Source organism: Agelaius phoeniceus, chromosome 6 (assembly GCF_051311805.1).
Source record: "Agelaius phoeniceus isolate bAgePho1 chromosome 6, bAgePho1.hap1, whole genome shotgun sequence".
NCBI lineage: Eukaryota > Metazoa > Chordata > Aves > Passeriformes > Icteridae > Agelaius > Agelaius phoeniceus.
Window position 1 is genome coordinate 8,159,106 of NC_135270.1, and position 27,763 is coordinate 8,186,868.

General features: G+C 39.3%; 1 protein-coding gene across 2 annotated transcripts; it reads left to right on the forward strand.

The window, feature by feature from the left end:
• The first annotated feature begins 313 nt into the window (after positions 1-313).
• Positions 314-27,488, forward strand: BBOX1 (gamma-butyrobetaine hydroxylase 1). Of its 2 annotated transcripts, none has more exons than XM_077179573.1 (7): positions 314-3,460; positions 10,420-10,534; positions 17,984-18,182; positions 21,643-21,748; positions 22,636-22,832; positions 23,544-23,710; positions 24,832-27,488. In XM_077179573.1, exons 1-7 carry the CDS (start codon positions 3,338-3,340, stop codon positions 24,990-24,992), a joined length of 1,068 nt encoding a protein of 355 aa, XP_077035688.1. In that variant the 5' UTR covers positions 314-3,337; the 3' UTR covers positions 24,993-27,488. The 2 variants fall into 2 exon arrangements, with proteins under 2 accessions (XP_077035688.1, XP_054490465.2); XM_054634490.2 differs by lacking the exon at positions 314-3,460 and adding an exon at positions 7,891-8,763.
• Positions 27,489-27,763: the final 275 nt, after the last annotated feature.

A 27,763-nucleotide genomic window follows, 5' to 3' on the forward strand; every position in this document is an offset into this window, starting at 1 on the left:
TCTGTTATATCATTCACCTTTGGTTGCAAAGTGAAGTAAGCTTTCTCATGTCTGACTCCCTGGTTTTTGTTTTTTGTATCACCTGCCCTGCTGTGACTCACCTGCCCTAAGTGTAGCTGAAGTGAGGTGCTGGCCAGCTCCTTCCAGACTCCTGTGTAGCAAATACTTAAATTGCTTTTGTTGTTAGCCCTTCAGGGTGACACCTCTGGCCCTCTGTTAACTTCCTTTCGAACGATATGTATTATATGCTCCTTAAATGTTGTTCTACTACGTTAAGCTGTGATTTTTATTTGTGTTTGGAAAGATGGGAACTATTCTGGCAGGATTTGTACTTCCAGGCTTGCTTATCTGTGACTCTAAGCTATCATAACCCTAAGAAGCAGCCAAAAAGGCTTATGTCAGATCCTGAGAATGCTGGTAGAGATTTTTATAGCAAAAAGAATGAGCCCTAGCACTGGTTAGAGTTTTGGATCCCAGATTTGAGAGCCAGGAGCGTGTTTCTAAAGCTGACTAAAAGGTTTTGTCCGTGCAAACACATTGACTTTTCTTGTTGGTGCCTTTGTACTTTTGCTAGCTAAGTTATTAATATAACTTTGTGGTCCTGGACAATAGCAAAAGTGCCTGGTGGGAAAGAGGGTGGGGTTTTTAGACTCGTTGCTGTTTAACTGACAATTTTGGGTAATGTGGCTATTAAGTTACAGATACTGCAGGCAGAATACCTGTTGGGATGAAAAGAGTTTCTAAGTTGTTGTAATAAATATTTGAAAACAATGTTAAAGTACATTTTTGTTATTAGTTTCCAAGACGCTCTTGATTTTAAAACATTCTGTTGGAATATGTCTTTTCAGCAAAACATTGAAAGTTTGTAGCCCTTGCCAAGTGAAATAACTTGCTTTTTAGTAAAAACAAATAAAAATTTACAGACTTATGAGGTAATCAAGTTTCATTAAAAGCAACAATACAAAAGGCCTTGTGGGGCAGACTTCTTTGAGTTTTTAAGCACCCGTGGAAGAGAAGCTGATGTACTTCTGAGGTCTGTTCCTGTTAACCCTGCTCCCATTTAGTTATAGTCCAGCCTGCAAACCATTCAGTGGGTAAGTTACTCAGCAGTGCAGTGGCTCAACATAAGTCAGCTTGGACTAGAGTGCTGAAGACACCAGGAAAGTCTCATGAAGGTAGGTGCTTACAGAACCAGACAGCTCATTTTGCTGAAGGCAGTGAAATGTAGCCTACTGGCAAGATACTTTACATGTCATTTGGCATCTTTAAGTCCTCAGTATCTTTAAAGATTTGCTGAGGAAAAAAAAAAAAGGAAACATTTTATTGGTTGACTCTGGTGAAACCACTCAATGTTATTTTTCTGTTCTCAAGTTAGAAACTATATGACAAGTTCTAGTTCTTAAAAATTAATTTATTGGTGATACTTTCCTTGCCACTAGAGACGGATGGCACAACAGAAGAGTGAGCAGAGTCACTGAGTCTTGTGTGCTCACTCTCTTAGCAAAACATAATAGCATTTCTGGGCTGGACCAAGCTCCAGAAGTGCCTGAGGCCAGTCTCCCCTGAGGATGCCATGCAGTTCCATTTGTGCCCAGAGGCTTCTTAAAGGAAGTTTAAGCCTGTGTTTTACCCACTTTGAGTCATTTGTTATAACATGAAGTAAATAAACATCAGCATTTGTTACAACATCAAACTGTTTGTTACAACATTAGTAAATAAACAAAAATGGCATGACAGTGCTATTTTTTAGACATATGAGAGCAGTATTCAAATATATATATATATAAGCAATTCAAATATATATATAAAAAGCAATAGTAGCATAAAACAGCTTCTTGAATATCCTTTAAACAGCTTGACTATGCTGTTTGCAGTAGCAGATGTTTGGTCAAGCTGAAACTATTCCAGTGTATGCAGCATACCAAAAGAGTAAATGTTTGCAGAATGCTTACTTTTCAAAGCAGGAGATATGTGAGTATTTACAGAATAACTCATTCCACCCAATGCCCTCTAAATTGTCATCTAATGAAACAAGACTGTGGTACTTTACAGTCCACACTAATGTTTCATATCATGTATGAATTCTTGACTTTTTTTATGTTTCAATAAAATATAACCATTTTTCTACTGTAAATATGGCAGAATTCTGATTTTGTTTTAGTAGCATTGATTTTGGAAGGCTTTAAATGGTCCTTTCTAGGAGAAAATGAAGATATCTGAGTCTGGTCTGTGTATAAGTTCACACATTTAATACAAATGGTCAATCTTATGTGGATTTGATGAAGCCAATACAAAAATCTCCTAGGAAATTTAAATCTACTAGAGTTTGATTTACATAACTTTGGCTGACCTAAGCAAATGTGTACATTAAATATATCATTTTTTTGAGTCAGAGCTGATGCATTAAATGGTTTTTATAGAGCTGCCTGCAAGAATTAAATGCTTAGTGATGTTCAACAGTTTAAAGTTTTAAATTCAATTTTTTTCTTTAAAAACTACAAAAACTATATTGCAATACTCTTTGCAATCTTATAAATATCTTGCTTTTGCTTTTTTATCTGATAAAACTTACTTGTTTGGGAGGTATGAAAATCTTCTGGCTCTTCATACAGACTATTTTAAATAGTAAAGGCCCTTTTATCATTGAAAATTTGGTAATTACTTTTAAGCAGAGAGCTTTAAAAGGATGATTGTAGCAGCAGTAATCCCCATTATGTTCTTCTGTTATGTTAAAATATATTGGTACTAGATTCTTTTTTCTTTTTCTGAATGCAGAAGTTCGAGCTAAAATTGAGGTGACAGTGGGGCTTTTTGTAGTTTTCTGATGATTTTCAAAACATGTATTATTTCTGAATTTATTAAACAGTTGATGGTGCTGAAGAGCAAATGGCTATTTTCTGGGGTGGGGGGGGAAGTGCTGCAGCTGGAACAGTCACAGAGAGCTCACTTAATAGTTAAGTTTCTCATCAAGGGGAGCAGGATGCCCAGAGAAGGTGAGGATGCTGCACCTATGAAAGTTCTCAAGGCCAGGCTACATGGAGCTCTGAGCAGCCTGGTCTGGTGGAGGGTGTCTCTGCCTGTGGCAGATGGATTGGAATGAGATGATCTTTGAGATGATCTTTGAGATGATCCCTTCCAACTCAAAGTGCTCTATGATCAAAGCAAGGCACTAAGGGACTCACCTGCACTTCTCTCCAGGTAGCTCACTTTTGAAGGCAGTGCTCTGATGTGGGCATTCTCACATCCACTGATACACACAGAACAGAAGCTCAGAGCATGCCCAAAACCATTAACAAAATCTCAAGAAAGAAAAGTGTGCTTGCCTTGTGCCAAGTGAATGGGTGGGGATTCAGAGGGGAGTGTGCAAACTGGATTTCAAAACTGCAATGTTCAGTTTCACAGGCTGACTTACCCAGGACCATCATCACGGAGAGAAGTCAAGGGAAGCTTTCAAACCTTGGTAAGCCTTTAAAAAACCTTATGTGTGCCAAGCTGGGCTGTATGAATTGTCTGAAGCTAAATTGCTGCTCCTATAGGTTGTCATGTACTCAGATGTAGATTGGCAAGATGTAAACCTCATAAGCAAAAAAATACCTGGCTTAGTCACTAGAAACAACCTTGTGAACTACAGAGCTCTGGTCATAATCTTGTCTAGGTAATGTGTATTTTGTGGAGAAATTCTATTGGATGTGTGTCTATTACTGTTGGTGCGGCTGTTTGTTTAGATGGCCTTCATGTTGCTTTACCAGTTTTTTTGCTCATGCTTCTTGAATATCAATTTTGTGACGATTAAAGAAATTTTCAGCTAACACTGAAGTGTTGTGAGTGAAGTGCATTTCACAGCCACTATTCCTGAAGTAAGCCTGTGGATTCAAAATCTGTAATTTCTCTGTCTTTTAAAATGTATTTTTACTTGCAGTTCATTGGGGAAATTGTTTTTTTATTACCTAGATTTTTTTTGGTGAGCCATTAGCAAAACATTGTTCAATTTGTGGCTCTGCATTTCATTCCTATAATATGTGAAACTGGCAAAAAAAAACCTGACTGTGCTACATGCTTCTTTAAGAAGCTGTTATTAGAACATATATGTAAAAAAAAAAAACTAAAACTGCCTGTTTTATTTTCTTCATTGAGTTGTCATCCTGCCTACAAGATCAATTTATCACTGGAAAAGGCAGAATTTAATGGCTACGTCTGTAACAAGGAAAACATATGGTCTCCATAACCACTACATTTTTAATGATGTGGCTTGGATAGAGCCATTCCTCCTTGAAAACTACCTTACCTTGGGGAGGTACTGCTGGCAGTCTCCAGCATGCCATTAACATTCCTTCATAAGAAAAGACAATGCCAAGAGTATCGTGTTTGCTCAGATGACAACCTTACTTAGACTGCAGACACTCCTTGTAGGTGCTTAGAAACTGTTTAGTGGTCATTGTTCGTGTCTAAACTCTCCTGGAGGGTCGGGGAGGAAAGTCATTGGGGAAGGTTGGCTTAGGGAAGAGATTCATTATCCAGTGAAGGGGATAATGTGAATATTGTGAAGAGTATGATGACAAAAAAAAGATATATACTTGTGTGATATTTTCCATACATTTTTCCACTCTGCCATTTTTTCCCTGTGACAGGGAAACCATAGAGTAGTTTTAGTGTTATAATAGAAATTTACTATTATTAATACTAATAGTTTGGTATTATATATTTGGTATATAGTGTAAATACTATTATTTACACTAAAAATTTGGATACACTCCAAACTGCAAGAACTTTTTTTTCTGTCTACTTGTTGTCTCTTCTCCAAAATACTATGACTATGATTCTTAATTTTGTGTTAGGCTTTAATCCACGAAAATCAATTCAGCAGACTTATAGTTTTTAGTTTCTCAGCTGGATTTATCTAAGACCTTTTTGTGCCTTTTTTGGGGTAATGATTAAGAATTATTTCCTTTACACTTTCTGTGTGGACAGTTTTTTGTTAATGAAGAGCAGTTAATTTTTCTTAGTAGCAGACTTTGTCCTTTCTTAATTAATATTATTTTGTTTCTAATTTAATGTAATTTATCTGAGATTTGTTTTTAAGTAATGCACTTTATACTCAGGATTCAAACAGAGGTACAACCAAATGCAAGCTAATTCATAATTCATAACTGGATCTGCATATAAATTAGGATGCTATTAAATTTGTGACTTTAAATAGTATTTTACATACTCTCTAATTTAAGAAGAGTAATCCTAGAAAAAAAGAGCAAATAAACAAGAGGCCATCTTCATCTAATCTACCAGATGTAGATTACATCTAGTATTTAAAAGCCCAGGTTCTTTTGTTCTTTCCACACACCACCACCATTCCCTCTTCCTCCCAGGAGGCTGAAGTGGTTTTCAGGCAGTGTCTCCACTGCAGTGCTGTGCAGCCATGAAGGAAGGTGAGTACACGGGGCTCTGTGCCTTTATGGGGCATATTTGCTGTTGGCTTGTGAGGTAAGAGCATCAGACAAGTGTTTTTCTGCAGACACTGGCACATGTGGGCACACAGTTTGTGGTGACTGGGAGTGGGGCTGTGGCCCAGCCTCATCCCCAGTGGCTCCAGCTGTGCAGGACAGGGGAGCAGCACTGACAGCAATGAGCCATGGGGTGCCCACGGGTGCTCACCAGCTGCACAGTAACAGAGGGCACACAGGTGCAGTGCATGTAAGATGAAGAGTACAAAAGGCTGGATTAAAGAACAAGATGGGCAGACATCTGCAGCCTTCTGAAAAGGTACGGTGTGGCAGTGGGGGTTTGAAGAAGTTTAGTCTCTCCCTGCCTATTGTGGGGCCAAGGAATCAGCCAGCAAAGGAGTGGTTGCTCTCCCCTGGAGAGCCAAGCCTTGAATGAGGCGCACCTCAGTTAGGGTGAGGAACCTCTCCCGCGCATGATCCTTTGCAGTTCTCTGTTAATTGTTGTACCCCATTGGATTCTCCCTTGTTACTCATCCAAGTTACATGTATCCCATTCGTTCCTTGTTTCTCCCCGCCCTCCAGTTCCCGATATAAACCCCTGTTTTTCCCTGTGAAACCGGAGCTGCTGTCCCTGGCTCCCTTCACTGAGGCCCTGCTCTAATAAAGGCCTGCACTCTGTGGAACCTGCCACATGGTGCTCGAGCCTCTTTTCTCTCGGCACCGCTGCCGGGCTGAGAGCTGAGAATCGCTCTGCTGCCGGGATTGTGAAGAGCCAAGGGTCCTGTTCTAAACTGCAGCAAAGGAAAAATATTGAAAAACCATCTGATAACTCCAGTAGGCCTTTGTGAGTCAAAATACTGAAGCCCAGGACATTTTTTCGTGCACAAAGAGAGCTGGCAAGACTTTGGTCCTGGTAGCATCAATATGTTGCCCTGTGAGTTTAAGAACAAAACGAGAAGATAATAAATATGCAATATTTGACATTGATAAAGTCATTAAAATACGTATGTAATGGCTTATTGATTCAGGGAGCGTCCCCTGAATTTTTCTGAATATGCAAAAACATTAGACCAGAGCTTTTCTAATTCTAGGATCTGTACACCATCGTTCTGCAGGAAAGTATGCATCTGGCTTTAAATAAAAGAGTATATCCATAGAAAGTGGTCTGGCTGTGAAAGGAGAGAGGAACTCTCACAAAACCCTGTTGCTAGAGTCATGTTTACAAAGCTTTTCCTTGCAGGGAGGTGGATTCTGTGTTTTCTATTCCATAGTATCCACAGCAGGGGTTATGGTGTATGTACTTTCATACTTTAGATTTTGAACATGGTTGGCAGCAGCTCTGGCTTTTGGTTTGTGGAATTGGTTTTGAGGTGTCTTGAGACTGAAACGTTATGGCTAAGGGCTCAAACATTGCTATGAAGGAATTGTTGCCCTTTTTGGCAAAACTGCACAATGAAACTGTGACCACCAAAGCCCACCCCTTCCTGAATGTGCCTCCTGACTGGAACTTTGGACTGGGAGTTCAGCTGCCTAAGGGAACACGAGATAACAGTGACAGGATTGTCCAGTTACCTCAGGGCTAGGGAGAAGTAAACAAGGCTGGGGAAGAAGAAGGTATTCACAAGAAAGCCAGACCCAGCATCTGTCCTGAAAATGCACTCTGGCTGTGTCCAGGGTGGGGGAGCCCACAGACTCACCTGCTGAGGCCAGGTTTGCCCTCACCCCAACCAAGGGGAGAGGAGGTTTCAGGGCTGTTGCATCATCTCTGGTCAGAGGGCATGGCAACGAAAGACAGCCAAGATGACAGATCAAACTGAAGGGATTTTTGAATAGATATGTCTGACTACACCCTCTGTCAGTAACATATTGTGAAAAATGCCTATTTTATGACTGGCTTTTCGCAAATATTGAAATGAATATTATATGTGTTATGTTAGAAGGTTATGCTGTATTAATTTTCTTAAGTAGTGTGTTAAATATGGTTTTAGGTTATAACATAATTTTAAAATAGAAAATATGTATGTGGGATATTTTTTTTAAGAAAGAAATGAGGTACTTGCACCAGATAGCAGCCACAGGATGCCTAAATCTTTCAGAGAAAGAGAATTTATTGCTCCATTATCAGAATAAACAAACTTCTTCCTGCCTTGCTCAGCCCTGAAGATGCTGTTAGGATTAGGAGGAAAAAATTGACACTGACCAGAGAGAATCCTTTGTTTGAATGGAATTTATGCATTATGTATGAGGTGTATGAATATGCAACAGGTCATTGTTTTTAAGGGTTAATCCTCTGTTAACGGGTGTCCTTTTTCGGGCTTATTTTGCCCAGAAAAAGGTACATGGACATCCGTGACTCTTTGTTTCTATTGTCTCATGCCGTCCTAATCCAAATCGTCCAAATTATTATTACTCTAATTATATTGCTATTTTTATAACCATTTTATTGTTATTAAACTTTTAACATTTTTTTAAAATGCCGTTTTTCACAATATAATGAATATTCCTGAAGTCTAGGTAGTTGGAAGGGAAGGGAGAATCATTGTAACAGTGTCCTTGTGCTGTTCTTGCTTCTTCAGTAATAAGCTGCTCTTGGTGGTGCTTTAGGAGCTCCGTGACGGAGTTCCCTCTGATGTTTTTTGCTATAGAACCCAAAAGGTAGAACCCACTATATAATATAATAATGCTTTTTATAACTCTGCCATATGCTTCTCCAGTTGTTGAAAATACAGACATTTCTCACGCATTTAATCGCACTTAGACTTTCCCCTCTCTTTACTCTTTAAGTCAACGGCTTGAAACTCTGAAAAACAAACGGCAAATGGTTTCAGGAGCCCCATGACTTCCCTCTGACGTCTCCCGGTGACGTTTTGGCTACAGAGTGCAGAAGGCGGGGGAGGCGGCCCCGCGGAGCGGAGTCCCGGTGCGCGGGTCCCGGTGCGCGGTCCCGGTGCGCGGGTCCCGGTGCGCGGTCCCGGTGCGCGGGTCCCGGTGCGCGGGTCCCGGTGCGCGGTCCCGGTGCGCGGTCCCGGTGCGCGGTCCCGGTGCGCGGTCCCGGTGCGCGGTCCCGGTGCGCGGTCCCGGTGCGCGGCGGGGCTGGCCGAGCATGAGCGCGGCCGTGCGGACGGTGCGGGCTGCGGGCGGCGGCCGCTCGGTGTGCGTGCGCTGGGAGGACGGGAGCGAGAGCCGCTACCCGTGCGTGTGGCTGCGGGACAGCTGCCAGTGCCCGCTCTGCTTCCTGCCCTCCGCCGGGGCGCGCAGGCTGCGCCTCGAGGACCTGGATGTGGACATCGTGGCGAAGCAGGTTGCTCTGGCGGATAGCAAAAAGGTATTTGAAGCGAACCGTCGCTCACCCTCTCGCGAAAGTTGTCTAACGATGCTTATTAATCTGAATTCGAGACAATTGCAAGTCGCGCCCTAATGACAGTTTGATTGTTTGCAAACCTTAGCAGGTATTTGCAAAGCTTTCAGGAAGAATCGCATTTTGGGGAATTCAGATCTTTCCACCTCTATGTGAAACTTCACTGTATGGATGTTATGCAGAGGCTGCATAAACCCAAGCTTCAGCTATTTTCATATAATAATGCTTTTCAAAATTCTGCCATATGCTTCTTCATCACTAGTTGTTGAAAATACAGACATTTCTTGCCCATTTAATCACACTTACACTTTTTCCTCTCTTTATTCTTTGAGTAAATGGCTTGAAAATCTGAAAAACAAGAAAATGATTACTTTAATCTATAACAAAATATCAGCTTTATTAGCAAACTTTCAATGCAAAATAACCTTTATCTTGAGTGAACACAAACCAAAGTTAAAGCCAATAATCAGAATTGGACTAATGTCTGTATCCCTGTCTACTTATCTACTCTAACATTTCTTCCTGCAAAATAGAAGGCTATCAAGCAAGAGAGGATAGGAGCTGCCCTCCTTATGAATGTCAACCTTTCCTGATATATAAAATCCTAGTATATTATTTAGATTTTCTTTATGTTTTATTAAAAACAGTTTGTGGCTCCTTTGGCAAACTAATTTCCTTGGTTTTTATACTTCAAGGTGTTTTAAACATATTAAAAATGCAGCAGTCAGCCCTGGGTCAGATGGGGCAGCCTCGCTGCAGGGGCAGTTTGCAGAGGCTGACTCATGTGTGAGTAGCTCAGCCACAGGATAAGGGTCTCTGGTGAGGAATTCTGGGCTCCCAAGTTGATTGTAGACAAAACTAATGCAATGTAAATTCATTATTTCATCAGGAAAATTAGGAATTGTCTGCTTCCAGTTATATTCAGAAACTGATAAAAGCACAGCACTAATACTAAAATGATACTGATAGTGTTTTACCATCATGTGAATGAGCAGAGTCATGTGAATTGGGAAGTGATACCTATTCATCCACCTTAAAAATTCAGCTGTAGGTCTGTGCTAGACTGAGCTCTTTCAGTTCATGACAAGCAAAGCCATATGCTTTCTATTCATGTTTTTTTTTCAGGAATTTGAAAAACTCAACACTTTTTAAAATTTTATTTGATAGAGAGAAGACTTCAAAAGTAGGAGATGGATTTCTCTCCTGGCAAAAGGTCCTTGTCTGTCTTGTTCTTTTTCTTTTCTCATGACCTGTCAGTGTTTTGCAAGAAATTTTTGCTCTTCTGAGCTGGGGTGAAGTGCTCTCCCCAGTGATACGTGCCAGTTTTTACAATTCTCTTCTTTCTCTTAAGTGCAGCTCCCACAGTGGAAACAGTCCACACAAACCAGCAAATTAGGTCATGGGTTGAAATGAAAATGAACATTGATAAAAAGTGGCAGAATGTGAATGGTGTTTCAGTTGGGTTTTCATTACTTGTTTGCTATCATGCTTCAAGGAAAGTTTAACTCTGATATTATTGATCTAAGTATTACAATTTCTGCTGTTTCTAAGGGGTTTTGTTGTTCTAGATGATGTTTTTCAAATTTTTTTTTTCTGAACTCACCTTTTCCTTTGTGTTGACAGATCTCCGTTACATGGCCTGATGAGCACACAAGTGAATATGAAGCTGAGTGGTTGAAAAAACGATGCTTCTCTGAAGAAGCCAGAGCTGTCATGCGAGCAGATTTATTTTTGCCAGGTAGGAGTTAAATCCATGTCTGCCATGCTTGTGACAAGTGCAAGGGGTTTGACGCTGACACTCCTGGCTGAGGTGCCTGTGTGAGGACCAGGTCTACCCAGCTGAAGCCGTGGTGACAGCCCTTGGTGCCCAGGGCCAGGCAGTGCATGTGTGACAGGGACCTGTGGTAATCTTTTCCCTCTTCTACCTTCTGTACCTGAGAGAGTACAACTACTTGGGCTGCAGTTACTTTCCTAAAAGCCTTCTCTTTCCAGAAAGTGTTAGTAGGTCTCATACATGAGCCATGGACCACCAGTGGTCTGTGACTATGCAAGTGTGTGAGTGCTGTTTAAACTTTTTCTATTTAAATTTTTCTAATTTTTTCTAAAAAGAAAGATAATTAGGAATTGCAAGGGAGTTAAAACTGAAATATTTTTCCCCTTTTTCATGGCCTTCTTGTTAAAAAGTAACTGTGTAGCCTGGCAGTGTGTAGTGCTGAAGTTCAGGTTGTGTTTGCTTTGCTTCCCGTGCGTGTTTTAGTGGTAGACTGTCTTTTGATCACAAAGTATTTTGTACAACTGTCTTTGTAACATTTACCCTGTACAAATCACTTACCCTTTAAAGTGGATAATTATAAACCCACGAGGTTTGGCATGATGCATTTCATCATTACTCTGACAGCATTACAGACTGAGCATGGAGGTGTGAAAGCTTGGAGGATGCCTGTGATTGCTCTTGACAGTGTTCCTGTGAGATCTGCTCTTGCAGAAAGCTGTGCATCTGTGTTCAGTGTTAAGACAGTATCTGTTAAAATAGGACATTATTGGTTTAAAAGATAAGAAATATCTCCATTCATTTCAGTGGATGCTGTAATAAACTCTTCACAGTTCAGAATGAATCTATTTTCCCCTGGTAATATAAAAGTTTCTATCTACTTTACTTTTGGCAAAAAATAAACTGTTGTGTTTACTATTTTGAAGAGTTTGGCATGCTTCCACAGTGAATATGGTGAAGATACAGACCTCATTCAGGGAACCTAGACTTGATTTTTCAGATGGCAAGAACTTTTATTTGTGAAAATGAATATCCTATGAAAGCTAGCAGGATGTTTTTTAGTCTTCAAAGGGATCAACATAAATTACTTTGACTAGTACCCAGGCAAAATAATCTAGGTCTCAGGTTGTGTTAATTGGCAAAGGTATTAATTACTGAGATTTCAAAATTTCAGATGTAATGTTACCTTTTTCACCTATTATGAAGTCTTAACTGGCTGTGATTTGCCTTCACATGCATGCATTTGCACAGTGGTTACCTTTGGCATCTAAATACAGTGCATGTTTTGGAAGCCAGTTCTCTGCTCTGCCACTGCTCTTCTCCATTTGGGCCATCCAGGTAAAAATGTACACCAAAGATTTGTTTCATTCTTTGGGCAATGCTTTTTCAAATTCTGGTTCACATGGTTGGTCTGAAGAAATTGTGTATGAACATTACACCAATTAACTGGCTTTATTTAAGTGGCGTCATTCATCTCTTCCTCATGCTCTCAGACAATGATAATAATGAACTCCCTGGCTCATTACGATTGACACCTTCTTGCAGTTTTCCCCAGGTTTCAGTTTCAAAAAACAAGGCTGTGAGTTTGCTTGCTGGCTGTTTAAGATCTGTTTTTCATTGTATTTTTTGGTAAGTTTAGAACACACTTCCTTGTGGTGATGCACACTGCAAATTACATGCCCTTAAGCAGCTAACCATAGCCCAGCTGTATGATGTTACAGACAATGGTACAAAATGCCAGCCCTGCATGCTGCTTCAACAAAGAGAAATGCAAGCTTGCCAGACTGCTGTAGTTAAAGGTTAACCTTCACTGTTGACATTCACAGCTGAGGCTGGGTTTTTTTGTTTGGTTTTTTTTTTCTTTTGCAAGTGGTTATTTGCTTTTAGTGCTGCTTTAAAAAAAAAGTTTTTCCATCATAGTTTCTGATTCAAGAAATGTAGATGTCAGACGTGTCAAGCCCAAAAAGAAGAGTAGGTCAGATTTTCAGAGCATGATGAAGTGACTATAAATAGCTCTATGGCAGTATGTCAAGATTTCTCTTTTAAAACATTGCCAGATCCTCTCCATGCAATACGCAAAATCAAAATCTGCTATTTGTGTATATCAAGGCTCATTTCAGCCCAGCTTACAAGATGCTCCCAAAAGAACAGCCAAAGAGCCATATTCCACTTCTACAGCTGTGGTGTCTCAAAGATACTCGTTTTTCTTTCTGTTTACTGGAGTTCTACACAGCAGATGTCACAGGAATGATTTACCATGTCTGTAATTCAGATGCTGGGGGTAGTAGAGGGTGCTTGTGAGACACACTGAGTAAGCCAGTATCCAGTATCTAACTCCATTGTGTTTGCTGAGGCTCATTTTCCAACATGCTGGCATTCCAACAATAGGATGGGGTTGGGGAGTTGGGGGGGTGGGGGGTGGGAATTAGATAACATCACAATCATATTTTCCTGTTGGGTGAAAGAGAAGATTCTGCAGAGCTAGTCTGTAGTGGTACCTAATATTTTTAACCTTAGGTTAGGTTCATGTTTAAACAGCAGTTTAAAGGTTTCAAATGATGATAATTCTTTAAAATGTGATGATACTGAATGTTTATATCCAGCTCCATAAATTTGAATCAGGATGTTAATAGCATCAATGCTAATTTCAGTTTCTCTGCTAGGTCCTGAGAGATGATAATTTTAGGAGGATGAAGTTAAAAGTAGTTTTTTACTTTAAAAGTTTGGTCATTTGAATTTATCCTGCAGTAATAACTAATAAGGGCTTAATAACAAGTTAGGCTGCTGTATACATAACTTACAATACATCAAAAATACACTTGGCTTTCAACAAACATTAAAATACATGCTGTAGGCAAAACAATTTTAGATGAAGTAATTTACTCTAGTGGTGTCTAGACTTTCTTTTATTACTCCAGAAGATTTGATCAGCATTGTCCCAAGTTGTGTAGCAAATGCTGGATAATTCCAAGTGTTGATGCATGCACACCATCTGCAGGTACTGAACGAAGGGCATCTTCTCTTTTTATGCAAACTCTAATGTAGTTAGGACTAACCTGGTATGATCAAGAAATGGGATTTTTGTTTTTCCTTTCTTTTCCCCCCAAATTATTGTTCTGAAATGATTGAAAGAGGCATTAATTCTTTCAAAAGAGTTTCATTCTTCCCATTTTGAAAAGCACACAGATCTGGGGTTTTAGTAGTCATAATATAAATTATCCATAAAGATACAAAACAATTCTGTAAGACTTGTTTTTATCCTGTATGAGTTGTTCAGTTACATTTGCAGAGGGACCTGGGCAGGTTGGATAGATGGGCTGAATCCAGCAAGGTGAGCTTCATCAAAACCACAACAACCCCTGCAGCACTACGGGCTGGGGACAGAGTGACAGGACAACAGCCTGGCAGCAAAGGGACCTGGGGGTGCTGACTGGTGGCAGACTGAATGTGAGCCAGCAGTGTGCCCAGGTGGCCAAGAAGGCCAATGGCTCCTGGCCTGGATTGGGAATAGTGTGGCCAGCAGGAGCAGGGAGGTCATTGCTCCCCTGTTGGGCAGCACCTGGAGTGCTGTGTCCAGTTCTGGGCCCTCACTTTAGGAAGGACATTGGGATGTTGGAGCATGTCCAGAGAAGGGCAACAAGGCTGGAGAGGGGCTTGGAACACAAGTGCTCTGCAGAGCAGCTCAGCTGCGTAGCCTGGAGAAAAGGGGGCTCAGGGGTGACCCCATCACTCTCCACAGCTCCCTGAAAGGAGGTTGTGGCCCCGTGAGGCTCGGGCTCTGCTCCAGACAACCAGCGACAGAACAAGAGCACACGGACTAAAGATGCACCAGGGAGGTTCAGGCTGGACCTCAGGAAGAATTTCTTCCCAGAAAGGGAGATTGGGCATTGGGACAGGCAGCCCAGGGAGGTGGTGGAGTCACCGTGCTGGAGATGTCTAAGAAAGGCTGGAGGTGGCACTCGGTGCCATGGTTTAGTTGACAAGGTGGTGCCAGGTCATGGGGTGGACTTGATGATCACAAAGGTCTTTCCCAACCTAGCTGATTCTGTGATTTGCAAACATAAAGATTTTTAATTTGGCAACTTCAGCTGTGCTGTGCAAGTGAAACCTAAGGCTGTCCAGACACTAATGACTCATTCCTATCTTTCTTACCCCTTCAGCTTTCAGAGCATATGTTCTAATACTTCTGCTATAGTACAATGGAAACTGTATTTACTGCCTTAGCAGGGGGAAGAAATTGTTCTATGATGACATGATAAAACAATGAGGTGCCTGAGTGGGCTCCACCAAGAAATACTGCCAAAGAGTACAGTCCCTGTGCAGTTCAGTGCAGCTCCTTGAGAGATTTTCAGGCTGAAGAGATTTTGTGAATAAAAATGGGTAGAAAGTTCCTGTTGTTTGGTATGTGGAAGAATAACATGCCATGGGGAGCATACAGTTTTCTAAGACTTTCAGGCAGCCTTTTTAAAAAACACTTTTAAATGGAAGAATGTAACTATCTGCATACCACAAGATCTTTTTTCCATTCTCTGAGTTTTGCTTTCCTGTCCCTTTTCCAATTAATTATGGACCTGGTAATCTGTCAAATTGTAAATATTGGACAACATAGAGCATTTTCATCCAGAGCCAAAGGTGTAAATGCTGCTTCTTTTAGCACAGACCTATGACTTTTCTCTCACCTGTTGCTGTTGTGCTCACCTGACTATGATGCTCTTTGGGACCAGTCAGGAGAATTCCTTCACTGTTTTTTGTTTTAAAGCAGTTTTTGTTTAAAAGCAGTTCATGTGTATATCAGACATAAGTGTCAGAAATTAGACTTCAGAACTACTAGAAGGATCAAAATTGGCACTAGTGTATTTAAATCAAGCTCTAAGAGCTCTCTGAAAAAAACCCACAAATACTAATATGTAAAGCATAAAGATTAAAAAGTCTGCTAGAGATCCTGTGCTAAAATTAATCATTTTCTTTGGGATATTCAGTATTAAATGGTGTGGTCACATTTATATTACCACTTGGAGCTATATGCAAGGTTTCAGGTTCTGGTGTATTTACCATGGTGTCATTATGGAGTACACTGGCAAATGTGAAGGGGGAAATGCTGCTCCTGCAGTAGCTCAAAGGCCAAGCTCTTGACTGCATCAGCATGTCACTGAAGGGCTGGAAACTTGGAGCCTTTCTTCTCTGAAATTTGAGGTAGGATTGATATGCATTTGTGTACCAGCTTGCACCTTTAAAAAGAGAGACAAACCTAAACCATTAAGGATGCTGGCTACATTTGTCACTGGAAGGGAGTTCATATGAGAAAAGTGAAGCTTTGGGGAAAAGAGTTGATGGCCTTGCATGGCAGGATTGAACCATATTTACTCTCTAGCTTTTTTGTTTTGTTGGCGTTTGGCAACTATTTTGGTTTGTTGGTGTTTTTAAAATGCAAAGTGGTAAAACATTAAAGAAAAAAAGCTCTTCAGTTTTAGTAGCTGTTTTAGGAGTATCGGTGTAGAGTTCAGTTTCATTGACACTTTGCAATTTCCACCTTGCAGCAGTACTGCAGAGGTTAAATATCTCTTCAGTCAGCAGGCAATGTTATAGTATTATTCCCAAATACATTTCAGAGTCTGGCAAAGGCTAAATTCCCAGAAAAAATTATTTCTCTTCAAGTTAAGTGATATGAGAAACATTTTGAATTTAGCTTTTGCCTCCCTTTGGCTCCACAGCTGTTTGGATGTGAGGCCAGAGGACGGGCACCAGTGCTGCCGGTCTGCTTGGGTGGAGGGTGGTGGTTCCACAGGGAGCTGTAGGGGTTGACAGGTTTGTCATGCCAAAATCCAAGGCAGTCCCAGCCTGCTATGCTGAGCATGTGCTGCTCTGCAGTGCTGTGACAAAGCACAGGTCTGCAACAAAAGACCCACCAGAAAACCCAACACCACAGGCCATACCCTGCTGCAGAAGGGTCATCCCATAACAGGTGAAACTTCTGGCAAGAGCCATTGGGAGCTTGAACAAGAGGGCACTACAGTCCATGTACCCTTGGAAGCCTGGGACTCCTGGAGCTGCAGTTCAATTCTAGGTGCATGTATTTATTTTCCAAAGTGAAGAAAAATCTATTGATATATTCCTTGAAATTCTACTTCTTGTTTCTGGAAAATTAGGAAAATATTTATTAGCAAGTCAGTAAGAAAACTAGGATGGAAAAGATGAAACTTAAAATCTTCTGTTAGTTTTCACACGGTTATTCACCTGCTCTGTCTTTCAAAGGATTTTCTTAGCATATTTATACAACATAAAAAAATACATAAGTCTATATAATTTCTTAACTTCTAATAGAGTAAAGGGAAAACATTCCTATTTTATTTTTTCACCATCTTTCAAACGTGTGAAAAGATGTATATTAAGTTAAATACAGTGGGATGGTGAGTAACTGACCATGGAGTGGTATCAAAAAGAAATTTAATGATGTGAGATTATATGTCTCCTCAAGATTTACGCTTTTTTATTTTGTGAACGTGTTACAAAATTGAACAGCCTGTTGAATCACACTGCTGCTTCTTTGAAAAACAGATAGACCAGAAAGATGGTCTTTGTGGATAGGTCATATATGGGAATGTGTGTTCTGGTTCTTGGACCTTGTCTAAGTAGCCTTAAACAGATGAAAGAAGAACACTACTGACTGAAAAATATTTTAACTCTATAGTGTCTGAGTTCAATTTTGTTTAAGACCACATTGTATTTTGTGTTTCCTACCTATATCTAGAAAGATATGGGTAAGCCCAAACTTGGTCTTCACATTTGTTTGAACTATAGTATATCCTTCAGTCACCAGGTAAAATTACCCAGGGTTCTCAATTCTGAAAGCTCCTTGGAATTTGTAGTTTTAATTTGTCCTGTCCATTGAAGAGATGTTGGAATAAATAGAGATACAGGCATTTTATAATTGATGCCACCTGCATAATTTTACAAATGTTTATGTGGTCTCATTTCTAGTGTGTGATTGATGATTGGGCAAGTTATCTGAATATTAAAACACCAAGTAAGGTAGTTGTGATTTAAACAAAACAATTATTCTAGATTAAGTCTTTTCATGCTGTATAGTACACTCTTCTAAGAATAGCAGCTTCAGATTAAATATATAATAGCAAGGAAAAACGAATATGTCTTTACTGTAAGTATAAAAGCCCTGATTCAATATTTAAGAGAATGCTTGACTTAAACCAGTAATGTTTCAAGTTTTGCAAAAAAACTAGAATCAATGCTAACTTTACACAAAACAAAAAAATTAAGAATTAACATCTTTGTCCTTTTTACCCATTACTGTGCACTATCTTTGAATGTGTGTGTATGTTTGTGCATACAAGCCAGTAAACTGAAGAGTTTTGATGCTAAAACAGCTGAGAACTTGTTTCTCTATTTCTTCCCTTTCAGAACATCAATACTGGGGCTCAGACCTTCAACTTCCCAAAATACCTTTTGAAGAGATCATGTACAATGATGAAAGTGCATACAGGTGGTTGTGCACCCTAAAGAAAGTAGGAATTGTTCTACTGACAGGAGCTGCAACAAGGCAGGGAGAATTGATTAAACTTGGCCACAGGATTGGGTTCCTGCGTCTCACATTTTATGGGTGAGTTTGTTTTATAAAATCTTTGTTTTGCCAGTGTTGTAATCACCTCTAATGTTTTTCGTCTAAGCTTGTTATATCTCTTTTGAGGATTTATATGTTAAAGCAAGGTGTATTTTTTTTCTCTATATATTAGAAAATTTGGCATCAAATTCATAAACTGTAAAAGAGAATCGCTCTGCTGTTACAAGTAGGGTATGTAGAGAAGAGCAGAAATAACACTAACTGCTGTTGAATATAGGGTAACAGTGAGAGAGTCTTACTTATCAATACCATGAAACAAAACCAGGAATCTCCAATCCAGTCTCGTTCTGAACAATGGAAGTTATCTATTCTGAAACTTTTTCTTAGTCTGATTTTGAGTCATGGCTATAGGTAAGACTTTGATGATGGTATCGTGGCCCACCTCACCAAAAAAGATGGGCTGAGTACCCATTTTCCTGCTTTCAACAGAGTCTGCTCTGGAAAGCCATAGCCAATCCCAACAAGCAGAGTTCAGCTTGAAGGAGCACAAGCAGGCACTTGTAAATTATCCTTTTGATGCCAAGAGCTGGCAAACTGAAGCTCTACCTCTGCAAACACCTACTAATGAGCAGACAAACCATGGTGGCAACTCACATCTTGCTGAGCTGAAACAGTGACCTCCATCTAACTAAGAAGAAATGTTTGTTGCTAGTACTTACCATAATTTTCATCTCTGAACAGAAGTTCAGTTCTTACTGGCATCCAGTTCTGGAGTGGCTTTTACAACTGTAATAAAATAATAACTTTGGGTTATTATTTCCCTGGTGTTTTACTGGGAGCCAAATACATGGCCTACAAAATATGAGAAATAAAAGGATAAACCTGGAGTTGGCAAACTTGCGAAATTAAACATTACCTTAACAGAACCCTGAATTTTAAACCAAAATGTAACAGCAATGAATATAATTCTAACACATGAAAGAAAAAAGCCTTTCTTCTTGTCTAGATATCTGCTTGGTGTGACCTCCCTAAAATGTCATTGCTTTAAAAAGTGGAAACATTCTCCATATCAGCCATATAACAACACCAAGAGTTTCCACCTTTTTAATTTAACCTTTTTCTTTCTATTATGGATACCCAACTGCATTAATGAAGTCTCCAGTCATACTGCTATTTGTTTCTCCAACTTCTCAGCTTGTGAGACCCTGTGTTCCTCCTCTGTTCTGAAGCCTTGTCCAGTGCTTGGTGTGGTGTGAAGGCATTCCTTTGGGGCTGCAGCACTGCCACGCAAACAGCCAATCCATCAGTGTCACCTGGAGGTCCTCAGTAGCAAGAGAAGGACACATGTCCTAAATCTCATACATATAAGACATAGACTTCTAATGAAGTGTAAGACCAAATGATTCAAATGTGGCTTCAGTTCCTAGCGCTGCACTTTGGCAGGACTAAGCAGGTGACAGACAGCCTGGTTTTCTACTGATGAAGACTGAACCCATGTTGCTATCTAATGCAAAAAAATTGCTACACCTGCTTGGTGCCAATCTTCCTACTCTATCAAACAGCCTGAACAATGGGCTTTGAAACCTGACCCTAATTATTAAACCACAAACCATTCCAACCCACTCTGCTCTCCTTAAGGCCCCAGAGTCCTCTGGCATACCCTCACTACCTGTGCCCCCAACATGGCCAAGTTGATGCTTCAGCTCAGATTAGACTTAGACAAAGTGAGGTTGATTTTTCCATATGCAATGCTGAGCTCCCCATTAGCCTCTTTGACTTCAAGTCAGTAACTTGGGCTTTCAGCAAAGCTCACTGTGTGCAAGGAAAGCTCCTGGGGAGCAGCTTCCCTTGCAAATCCTGACAATACAAAAGCAACGACTGCTTTTACAAAAACTTCTGATGATTCTATAAAATATTATCACTCCAGCAATTTTATATATCTAAATAAGATGATTAAAATTTTAATTTTTAAAATTTAATCATCTAATCATCTAAATAAGATCTAAAATTTTAATTTTTAAAATTTTAATCATCTAAATAAGATGATTAAAATGTGTTAAATTGTTTTAGAACTATCAAGTGACACCACAGCTTATTAAATTAAAGATTGAGCAAATCTAGCTGCCTTCAGCTAGATTTTTATCTTAATTACAGGAATTATAAAAAGGGGCTGTTTTTTGGCTGTCAGACTGTGGAAGTATGGTTGAAATTGTCATAACTGAGTACTGAGGTCATGTGATGATGAATATGTGCTGTTACTCAAGTAACGTACTGATGAATATGTGCCATACCAAATAATAAAAACTATTTCTCCTAGACAGTTAAACACATTTGCAAATACTCAAGAGGGTTTTCCCTCCGGAAATTGCAGAAATCAAATTTTAGCATTTTGCATAATTTCTATACTAAATATCACTCCTAGAACAAAAGTATTTATATACTATATATAAATAATTTATCTGCATGTTCTTTAGCCTATTTTCTTTTTAAACTGTTATTAAGAAGTAAAACTAGGCACACACCATCTGGAACATATTTTGTCTATAGTATTCCACAAGGGAAAATGAGTTTCACAATTTCTTTTTGGTCACTGATGTGCGTGCAATTATATCATCTCTGTATGGTAAATTACACTTTTCCAGACAAACATCTGGATCTATAACATGCATCTGCTGAGGAGTGTCTTCAATCATGTGAACTTTGTGTAAACAAAACCTGTGGTTCTGGGTCTCAAATTCTCCTGCATGGTGTGGCACTCAAAACACATTTTCTCTGTGCAGCAGCATGAGGCATTCATGTCATTGTCATAGAGCTGTGACTTTTTTCACTGCAGTTGTCAGAAAACTTTTTACTGAATTGTGCCAAATTCCAAGGGAGAAACTATGTAATAAAATAAACAGAGCTAGTTCTCAACAAGGATGTCATAGAAGGGAAAGAAGTTTCAAAGTCTTTCATCAAGACATTTTTCTCCAGAAGCAAATTTTCACCCTACAGGAAAGATCCCCCTGTAAAGGATACTCTATATTTTCTAAGATTATGAAGCCTTAAAAATAACTTCTGGGGAAAATTGCATGGCCTTTACAAGTTCTGCATTTCACTGATAATGTGCTCCACGTGGCAATGGTAAAGTGAAAGGCTGATAAAAAGAAATGGGCCAGCTTCTACTCACTTATTTCTGAAGCATCATTAGTAGGATGATTTCTACTGGCAGAAGCCTCTTGTTTAGTGTCTTCTGCTGGCCTTTGCCACCATTGAAAAGCCATCCTTCTTCTAGGTACTGTCCTGATGCCAGATGTCCCTTGACACACTGGAGGGACACTGCTAAATTTATTTATCTGGAGGGACACTGCTAAATCCTTATTTTCTTATAATGTTAGAATATTTTCATGTCCAAAGATGAAGTGACTGTTGTGCTGTGATTTCGCAGTTTCAGTGTGTCCTGTCTGGCATGTGGGCTGGATGTTCTAACGTGTTTTCTCTTTTCCCTTTCATTATAAAGACCGACTTGGCAAGTGCAGGACAAAGCAGATGCTAACAATGTAGCATACACAAGTGAGAGACTCTGCTTTCACACTGATTACCCTGCTCTGCAGCATCCACCTGGGGTAAGTTGAGTTTACTGACTTTTTCACTCCACAAAAGGAGAAAGGGGAATGGTCTTGTAGTGTGAAAAATGGTTAGTGATCAGTGGCTCTGAATTTCATCTTAAAAGAGCAGTGTAAAAATATCAATATATTATACTGCATATGCTGATCTATATACATATGGCATACAATTTATACAGTATGATATAAATTCAGCAAGTCTCCCATATACCCCATAATTTTTAAATTAAATTCACAAAGTATTGAAAATATTGCCACATGAGGAAACTTTCAGGTTCTCTATATGCTGTGAGTACTGTTCTCATTACTTTACAAAAGTTAGGTGTCTAAATGCTATAGTCAGGTTGTGACATTTTAGGACTCATCTCTTCAGCTCAGGAGGGTAACAGAGAAAGAATTACAATTAAGATGGTATGTTCTGTTTTCTGTGAATTGGTAAAAGATAAATACTTGTCTGCCCTTTCATGAAAAAAAATCAGGGCCCTTCTGTAAAACTGGACAACCACAGAAAAGATGTTTTCACCTGGTTCCTGTCATATCAAAGTGTAATCCACATAACTCACATCATTCCAGAGAACTGGAAAGTATTAGGAAGAAAAAGAGGGACTCAAAGGAAAGAAGCAAGACCTCTTTGCCACTGACTCACAGGTTGCAAGCATTAGAAGATGTCCCAATGGGATGAATTTATGAACATGCTATTTTAATTTTCTGCCTTTGTGATACTGGTGGCAGAGTGTTGTGAGCTGCAGTAAATGAGAGCTCAGTCTGTCACTGGGAAAAAACCAAACAACCAGAATAAAAGAACCACAGATGTGAGAGAACTGATACTAATAAGCTGTTAAATATGCAAGCCAATTATTTTTTAAAGAGCTGTTAATTCCTTCCAGGTTCAATTTCTTCATTGTATAAAGCAAACAGCTGCAGGAGGTGAAAGTGAAGTTGTAGATGGATTTCATGTATCCAACAAGCTGAAGAAACAAAATCCTGAAGCATATCAGATCCTGTCCTCTACTGCTGTAGACTATACTGATGTTGGGGTGGATTACTGTGATTTTGCTGTGCACTGTAAACAAAGGATTATAGAGTGAGTAGTTTCAACAACGCCTAAAAAGAAAATCCCTGTCATCTGGTGGATGATGTGTCGGTAGGAAAAGGTCTGCTCCTGCCACCTTGTGGGAAAACACTGGTTTAACTTGGTCTGTAGTTCTAGGTTTGGGTGGAGTTTTGTGGTTGATTGATTGGGATCTTTAGTCTGTTTTTTTGGGGAAATGTGTGACTTGTTCTGTGCATTGTGCCACTTACTTGGTTTTGCCACACACAAACAAGAAGTGGTGGTAATTAGAGTAACTCCTAACTCCTGGGCACGGGTTAGCAAACAGCCAAATGCCAGCCAATGTACACATATATATCATGCCAAGGAGAGGTCATAATTTGAAACATTTAGATTAAGAATTATATACTATTAGAAGATGAAATGAAAATGTTCATATTCTTTTCTGATTTAAAAAAAAAGTTTATGATTTACTAAAAAAAGTTTACAATTAAAGAGTATATAATACAGGTCTTTGAGCAAATTAAGTGTCTACACTTTTTCCTGGTTATCCCTTTTCCTAGTTAGTCTTAATTAGCAAAATCCAATCCAATATCAATCTGAATTTTACTATAGAAACATACTGATATTCCAGCAGGAGAATTCAGTTATTGTTTAATCATCTTGAACTGTTTGAGTAACAACAGAATACATTCCTTTTTCTTTTTTCCTTTCCTTTTTTTTCCTCTTTTCTTTGTTTTATAGCACGGATTCCAGAGGCCAAGCAATTCGGATCAATTATAATAATGCAACAAGAGACACAGTGTTTGATATACCAGCTGAAAAAGTGAGGCCATTTTATGCAGCTCTAAAGGAATTTAATGATTTATTGAACAGTGCAGAACACAAGTTTACTTTCAAGATGAAACCAGGTCAGTAAGTTCCTTCTCCTCACAACAATTTTTCACATGTTTTTCCTGACAGTCAGAATACTTGAACACTAGCACTAGTACTGAGAGGAACTTCAAGTCTTTCAATCACCTATTTTATTTCATACTGCTTTCTTGCATTCATCTCGTAGATTTCTTTTGCCATTGTTACACTATAAAGAAGAAAAAAGTGGCAGGGAGGAATAGTCTACCTATAGATTAGCCAAATGTATCTCTAAACTAAATACAAAACAGCATTTTAGGCTACATAGCATGTTGGAAATTGATGTATCAATAGCACCATAGATTGGCAATCCTATGTGTGATGTCATGTGTGGCCTTAATCTCTGTTCTTTCATTCCTCAGCATTAAAACAAATATATGAATCTCTCAAGAGATATTACAAAAGTAAATTCATCTTTGTATCTGACTGCCTCAGATACTATGGTACTTGTGTCTAAAATGTCTGTGAGGAAATTAATCTCTCTCCATTGGAAGCAGACAATAAAACAATGAGTAAGATCACATTAATGGAAAAACAAAGTGCCTTACATTACATTAGTGGCATACAATCCATTTTGTTGATTAATGCAAATGGTGGTAGGGGGAATGAGGAGAAGATAAGAAAGACTGAGTTTATTTCATTCGAGATGTACCATAATGGAGACACACAAGAGAGAAAAATGAAATTGGTATTCTAGCATTAATTATGCAATTTCCTAACTCTCAGTGTTTTAACTTTGTTCTCATGTAAATCTCTTAACAGGGACAGCATGTATGTGTATAGTACAACTGGTACTAGACTGCTCAAATAAAATGTATCCTAGTGGTTTTTACACATTTTATTTCACCTCTATGGATCTGCATTCTCCTCAAGGCTTGATTTTCTCAGTATGCACTACTCTACCACCCTGCTTTTTAACTCCTCATTATACAAGAAATGAAAGAGGTATCAAAAGGGAACTGGCCTCTCTGGTTGAGAAAGCTAAAATTACTGTGTTGTTGCTGTGTATCTCTAGCTGTTATATTCCTCACTAACTGTTGATATCAATCTTTCTCTGTGGTTTTTTGAAGGAATCTACTGTAACATTCCAGCTACTGACCTTTGTGCAATCTCATTGTAGGAGATGTACTGACATTTGATAACTGGCGTGTGCTCCACGGTCGCCAAGGCTACCCACCCTGTCCAGAAGTGACACGGCACCTGGAAGGTGCCTATGCAGACTGGGATGTAGTCATGTCAAGGCTCCAGCTCCTCAGGAAAAGGGTTCTGAAGAGGGATTGAGCTTTCTCCTAACTAGAATGAGCAAAACGTAGATTATCTAACCTCAATCACAACAGCAATATTAAAAAAATGAGTCTTCTTTTCAGAAACTGACATCACTTTTGACAAGGGCTTGTTCCAGAACAAGGTGAAGGCTTTGAAGTGACAGAGGGTAGGTTTTGATTAGACATGAGGGAGACATTCTTTACAGTGAGGGTGCTGAGGCACTGCAGCGGGTTGCTTGGAGAAACTATGGCTGCCCAGCCCCTGGAAGTGTTCAAGGCCAGGCTGGGGGGGGCTTGCAGCAACCTGGGACAGTGAAAGGTGTCCTTGCTTATTGCAGAGTGGGTGGAATGAGATGGTCTTTAAGGTCCCTTTCAACCCACACCATTCTATGAGTCTGTCATAAATTTATTTCTGGTTTCTATAAGCTGAGAAACATTTTGTTCATATGATTATGTTCATATAAATTTTGTTAAAATTTAAGATTTATCTGTGCCCTAGTCTTTGAATCTAGGAAATACATTCCTATGTCTGTAAGTTTATGTGCTTTTATAAAAGCAGTGTGCAAAGTGGCTTGAAAGATTATCACTTCACTGGACTGACTGCAGATCACAATGCCTTCCTTTGCCTCTACATATCTACCTGCCCTCCCAAGAAGGCTTGAAAGGTAAAAGGGAAATAGTATCATGAACTAAATTTTGTTATGAATGGGCACCTTTCTTTATTTTCAGACTTGCATTCTTTATTGCATAGATCATAACTAAAATTCACTAACCAAAAAAATCCCACAACACTGCCATGATGCTATTTTTAAATACACACCTTTCTAGGTAGGACTCTGCTGTAATACATGATGTCATTGAACAGAGGCTGTATTCTCTATATCCCACTGCACATGTTTTGATTATCACAGCCACAAATAATTTTTCTTACATGCCCAAGTCTATAAGCTCAGAAATCATAAACCTACCAAAGAATGTATCATATTAATGTTCCTCTGCATTAGGAAGATAAATCACTATCAGTGTAGAGGTCACAGACAGGATCAGAAATCCTATCAGAAATCCTAATGTAGAGGCCATCTACAGACATAAGGTCTCTACAGCAGATGTCTTAGTAAAGTGAAAAGTAAGAATGCTGATGATGCTTGGTGGCTAGAAACTACAAAGCAGAAGTGGCAATTGACTTTGCATGTGACAGAAATGTGGCAACTAAACCCAAATCCATTTTTGTTACACCCACCTCCAATAGGTCTTTAGGATGTTTTCCTCTACTCAGTGTGATTTTTATTCAGAATCCAATCTAGAAATGACTGCAGCCAAAGTAGTGGAGTTCTTTCCCTACATTCAAACACCAAATGGAAAAAGAAAGAATTTTAAAGTACTTGTTTTCATACTCAACATGTCCACTGAGTTTATTTTTCACTGTTCTTATAGCTTCAGAGTTAACAGGATGCCTCTCACCATGCTGTGAGCTGGACAAAACAGCCACTCTTCCACCCCCAAATCCTTCTGTTCAACTCTGTATTTTCAAACTGTCCCTTCCAAGTCAAACAAATCCTAGTCTCTTCTTGGAAGGGTAACACAATAGAACTACAACTACAGAATTAAATAACCAAAGAATTAAAATTAGGCCAGGTTCTATGGAGCTTTGAGCAACCTGATTTAGTGGACAGTTGTGGGGGGATAGAATCTAAGAAAATGAAGACAGTGCAAAAGATGATCTCACTCTGAGGATTGCAGCTGTACTAATTACCAAAGATTAGGAACAAGCCTGCCCTTAACAGGCCACAGCTGTGTCCAGTGAGGATCAGTGCTATAAAAGAGTGGGTTAGCTAGGTGAGAAGAGAGTTGGAGTCAGTGCTGTGAGGAGCTGCCCATGAGAGACCACGAAGAAGGTATGGAACTTTTGCAATACGATGACGACAGACAGTGTCCCTGCCCATGGCAGGGGGGCTGGAACTGGATGGCCTTTAAGGGCCCTTCCAACCCGGTCCACTCTATGATTCTATGACCTAAAATCAGCCTGCAAACACTTCCATAGCTCCTGCTCATCATTTAAGAACAGATATCAGCTGAATAATCAGATAAAACTCGATTAGGCCTTTTTGTCATAGGGCAGTTTGAATGTAGTCCTCTTTATTAAATAGTGAAATGTTAATGTCAAAGTTATGACCTCATTAAATAGTCTAACAAAATTGGGGTTTAGGGGTAATTAAATCTCTCAGTGCCTTCTTTAATAATTAATTCTAGAAACATGAGGAATTTTTTTTTTGCTTTTGCAATAAAAGAGAGAAAAGCTGAGGAAAGATTAATAGCTACATTCATAATGCTCTGCAATAACTGTGTTATTTTCCATATAAAAATGGAGTGAATGTTGCAATTTATAACTGTTAAGACATCTTGTGCTTTATACTAGTCATTAATAGGGAAGAGATATTTTCCACTTGTATTCTATACTTTTCTGCACACTTTAATTCAAATTTCTTTTTATTAAAAGCTTTTATGGAACTGATTGCTGGTTTGGGCTTGTATCTAATCTCACACATAACATCTTGCACACGGATATAAAGTCATTATTGTTAGTTACAAATAACTATTAGTAGCTGGTAACTGGTAACTATTATTAGACCTGGATCCATTTACATTTGTCCTGTATACTTAACATACAGTTTAAATATAACTAAACCCATCGCTTTGAGCAGAATGGAGTACAAATAATGGTAAAGACTGTTCATCAGTGGAAACATGAAGTCCTGCACAAGAAAAAAAGTAAAATTCCTGTAATGC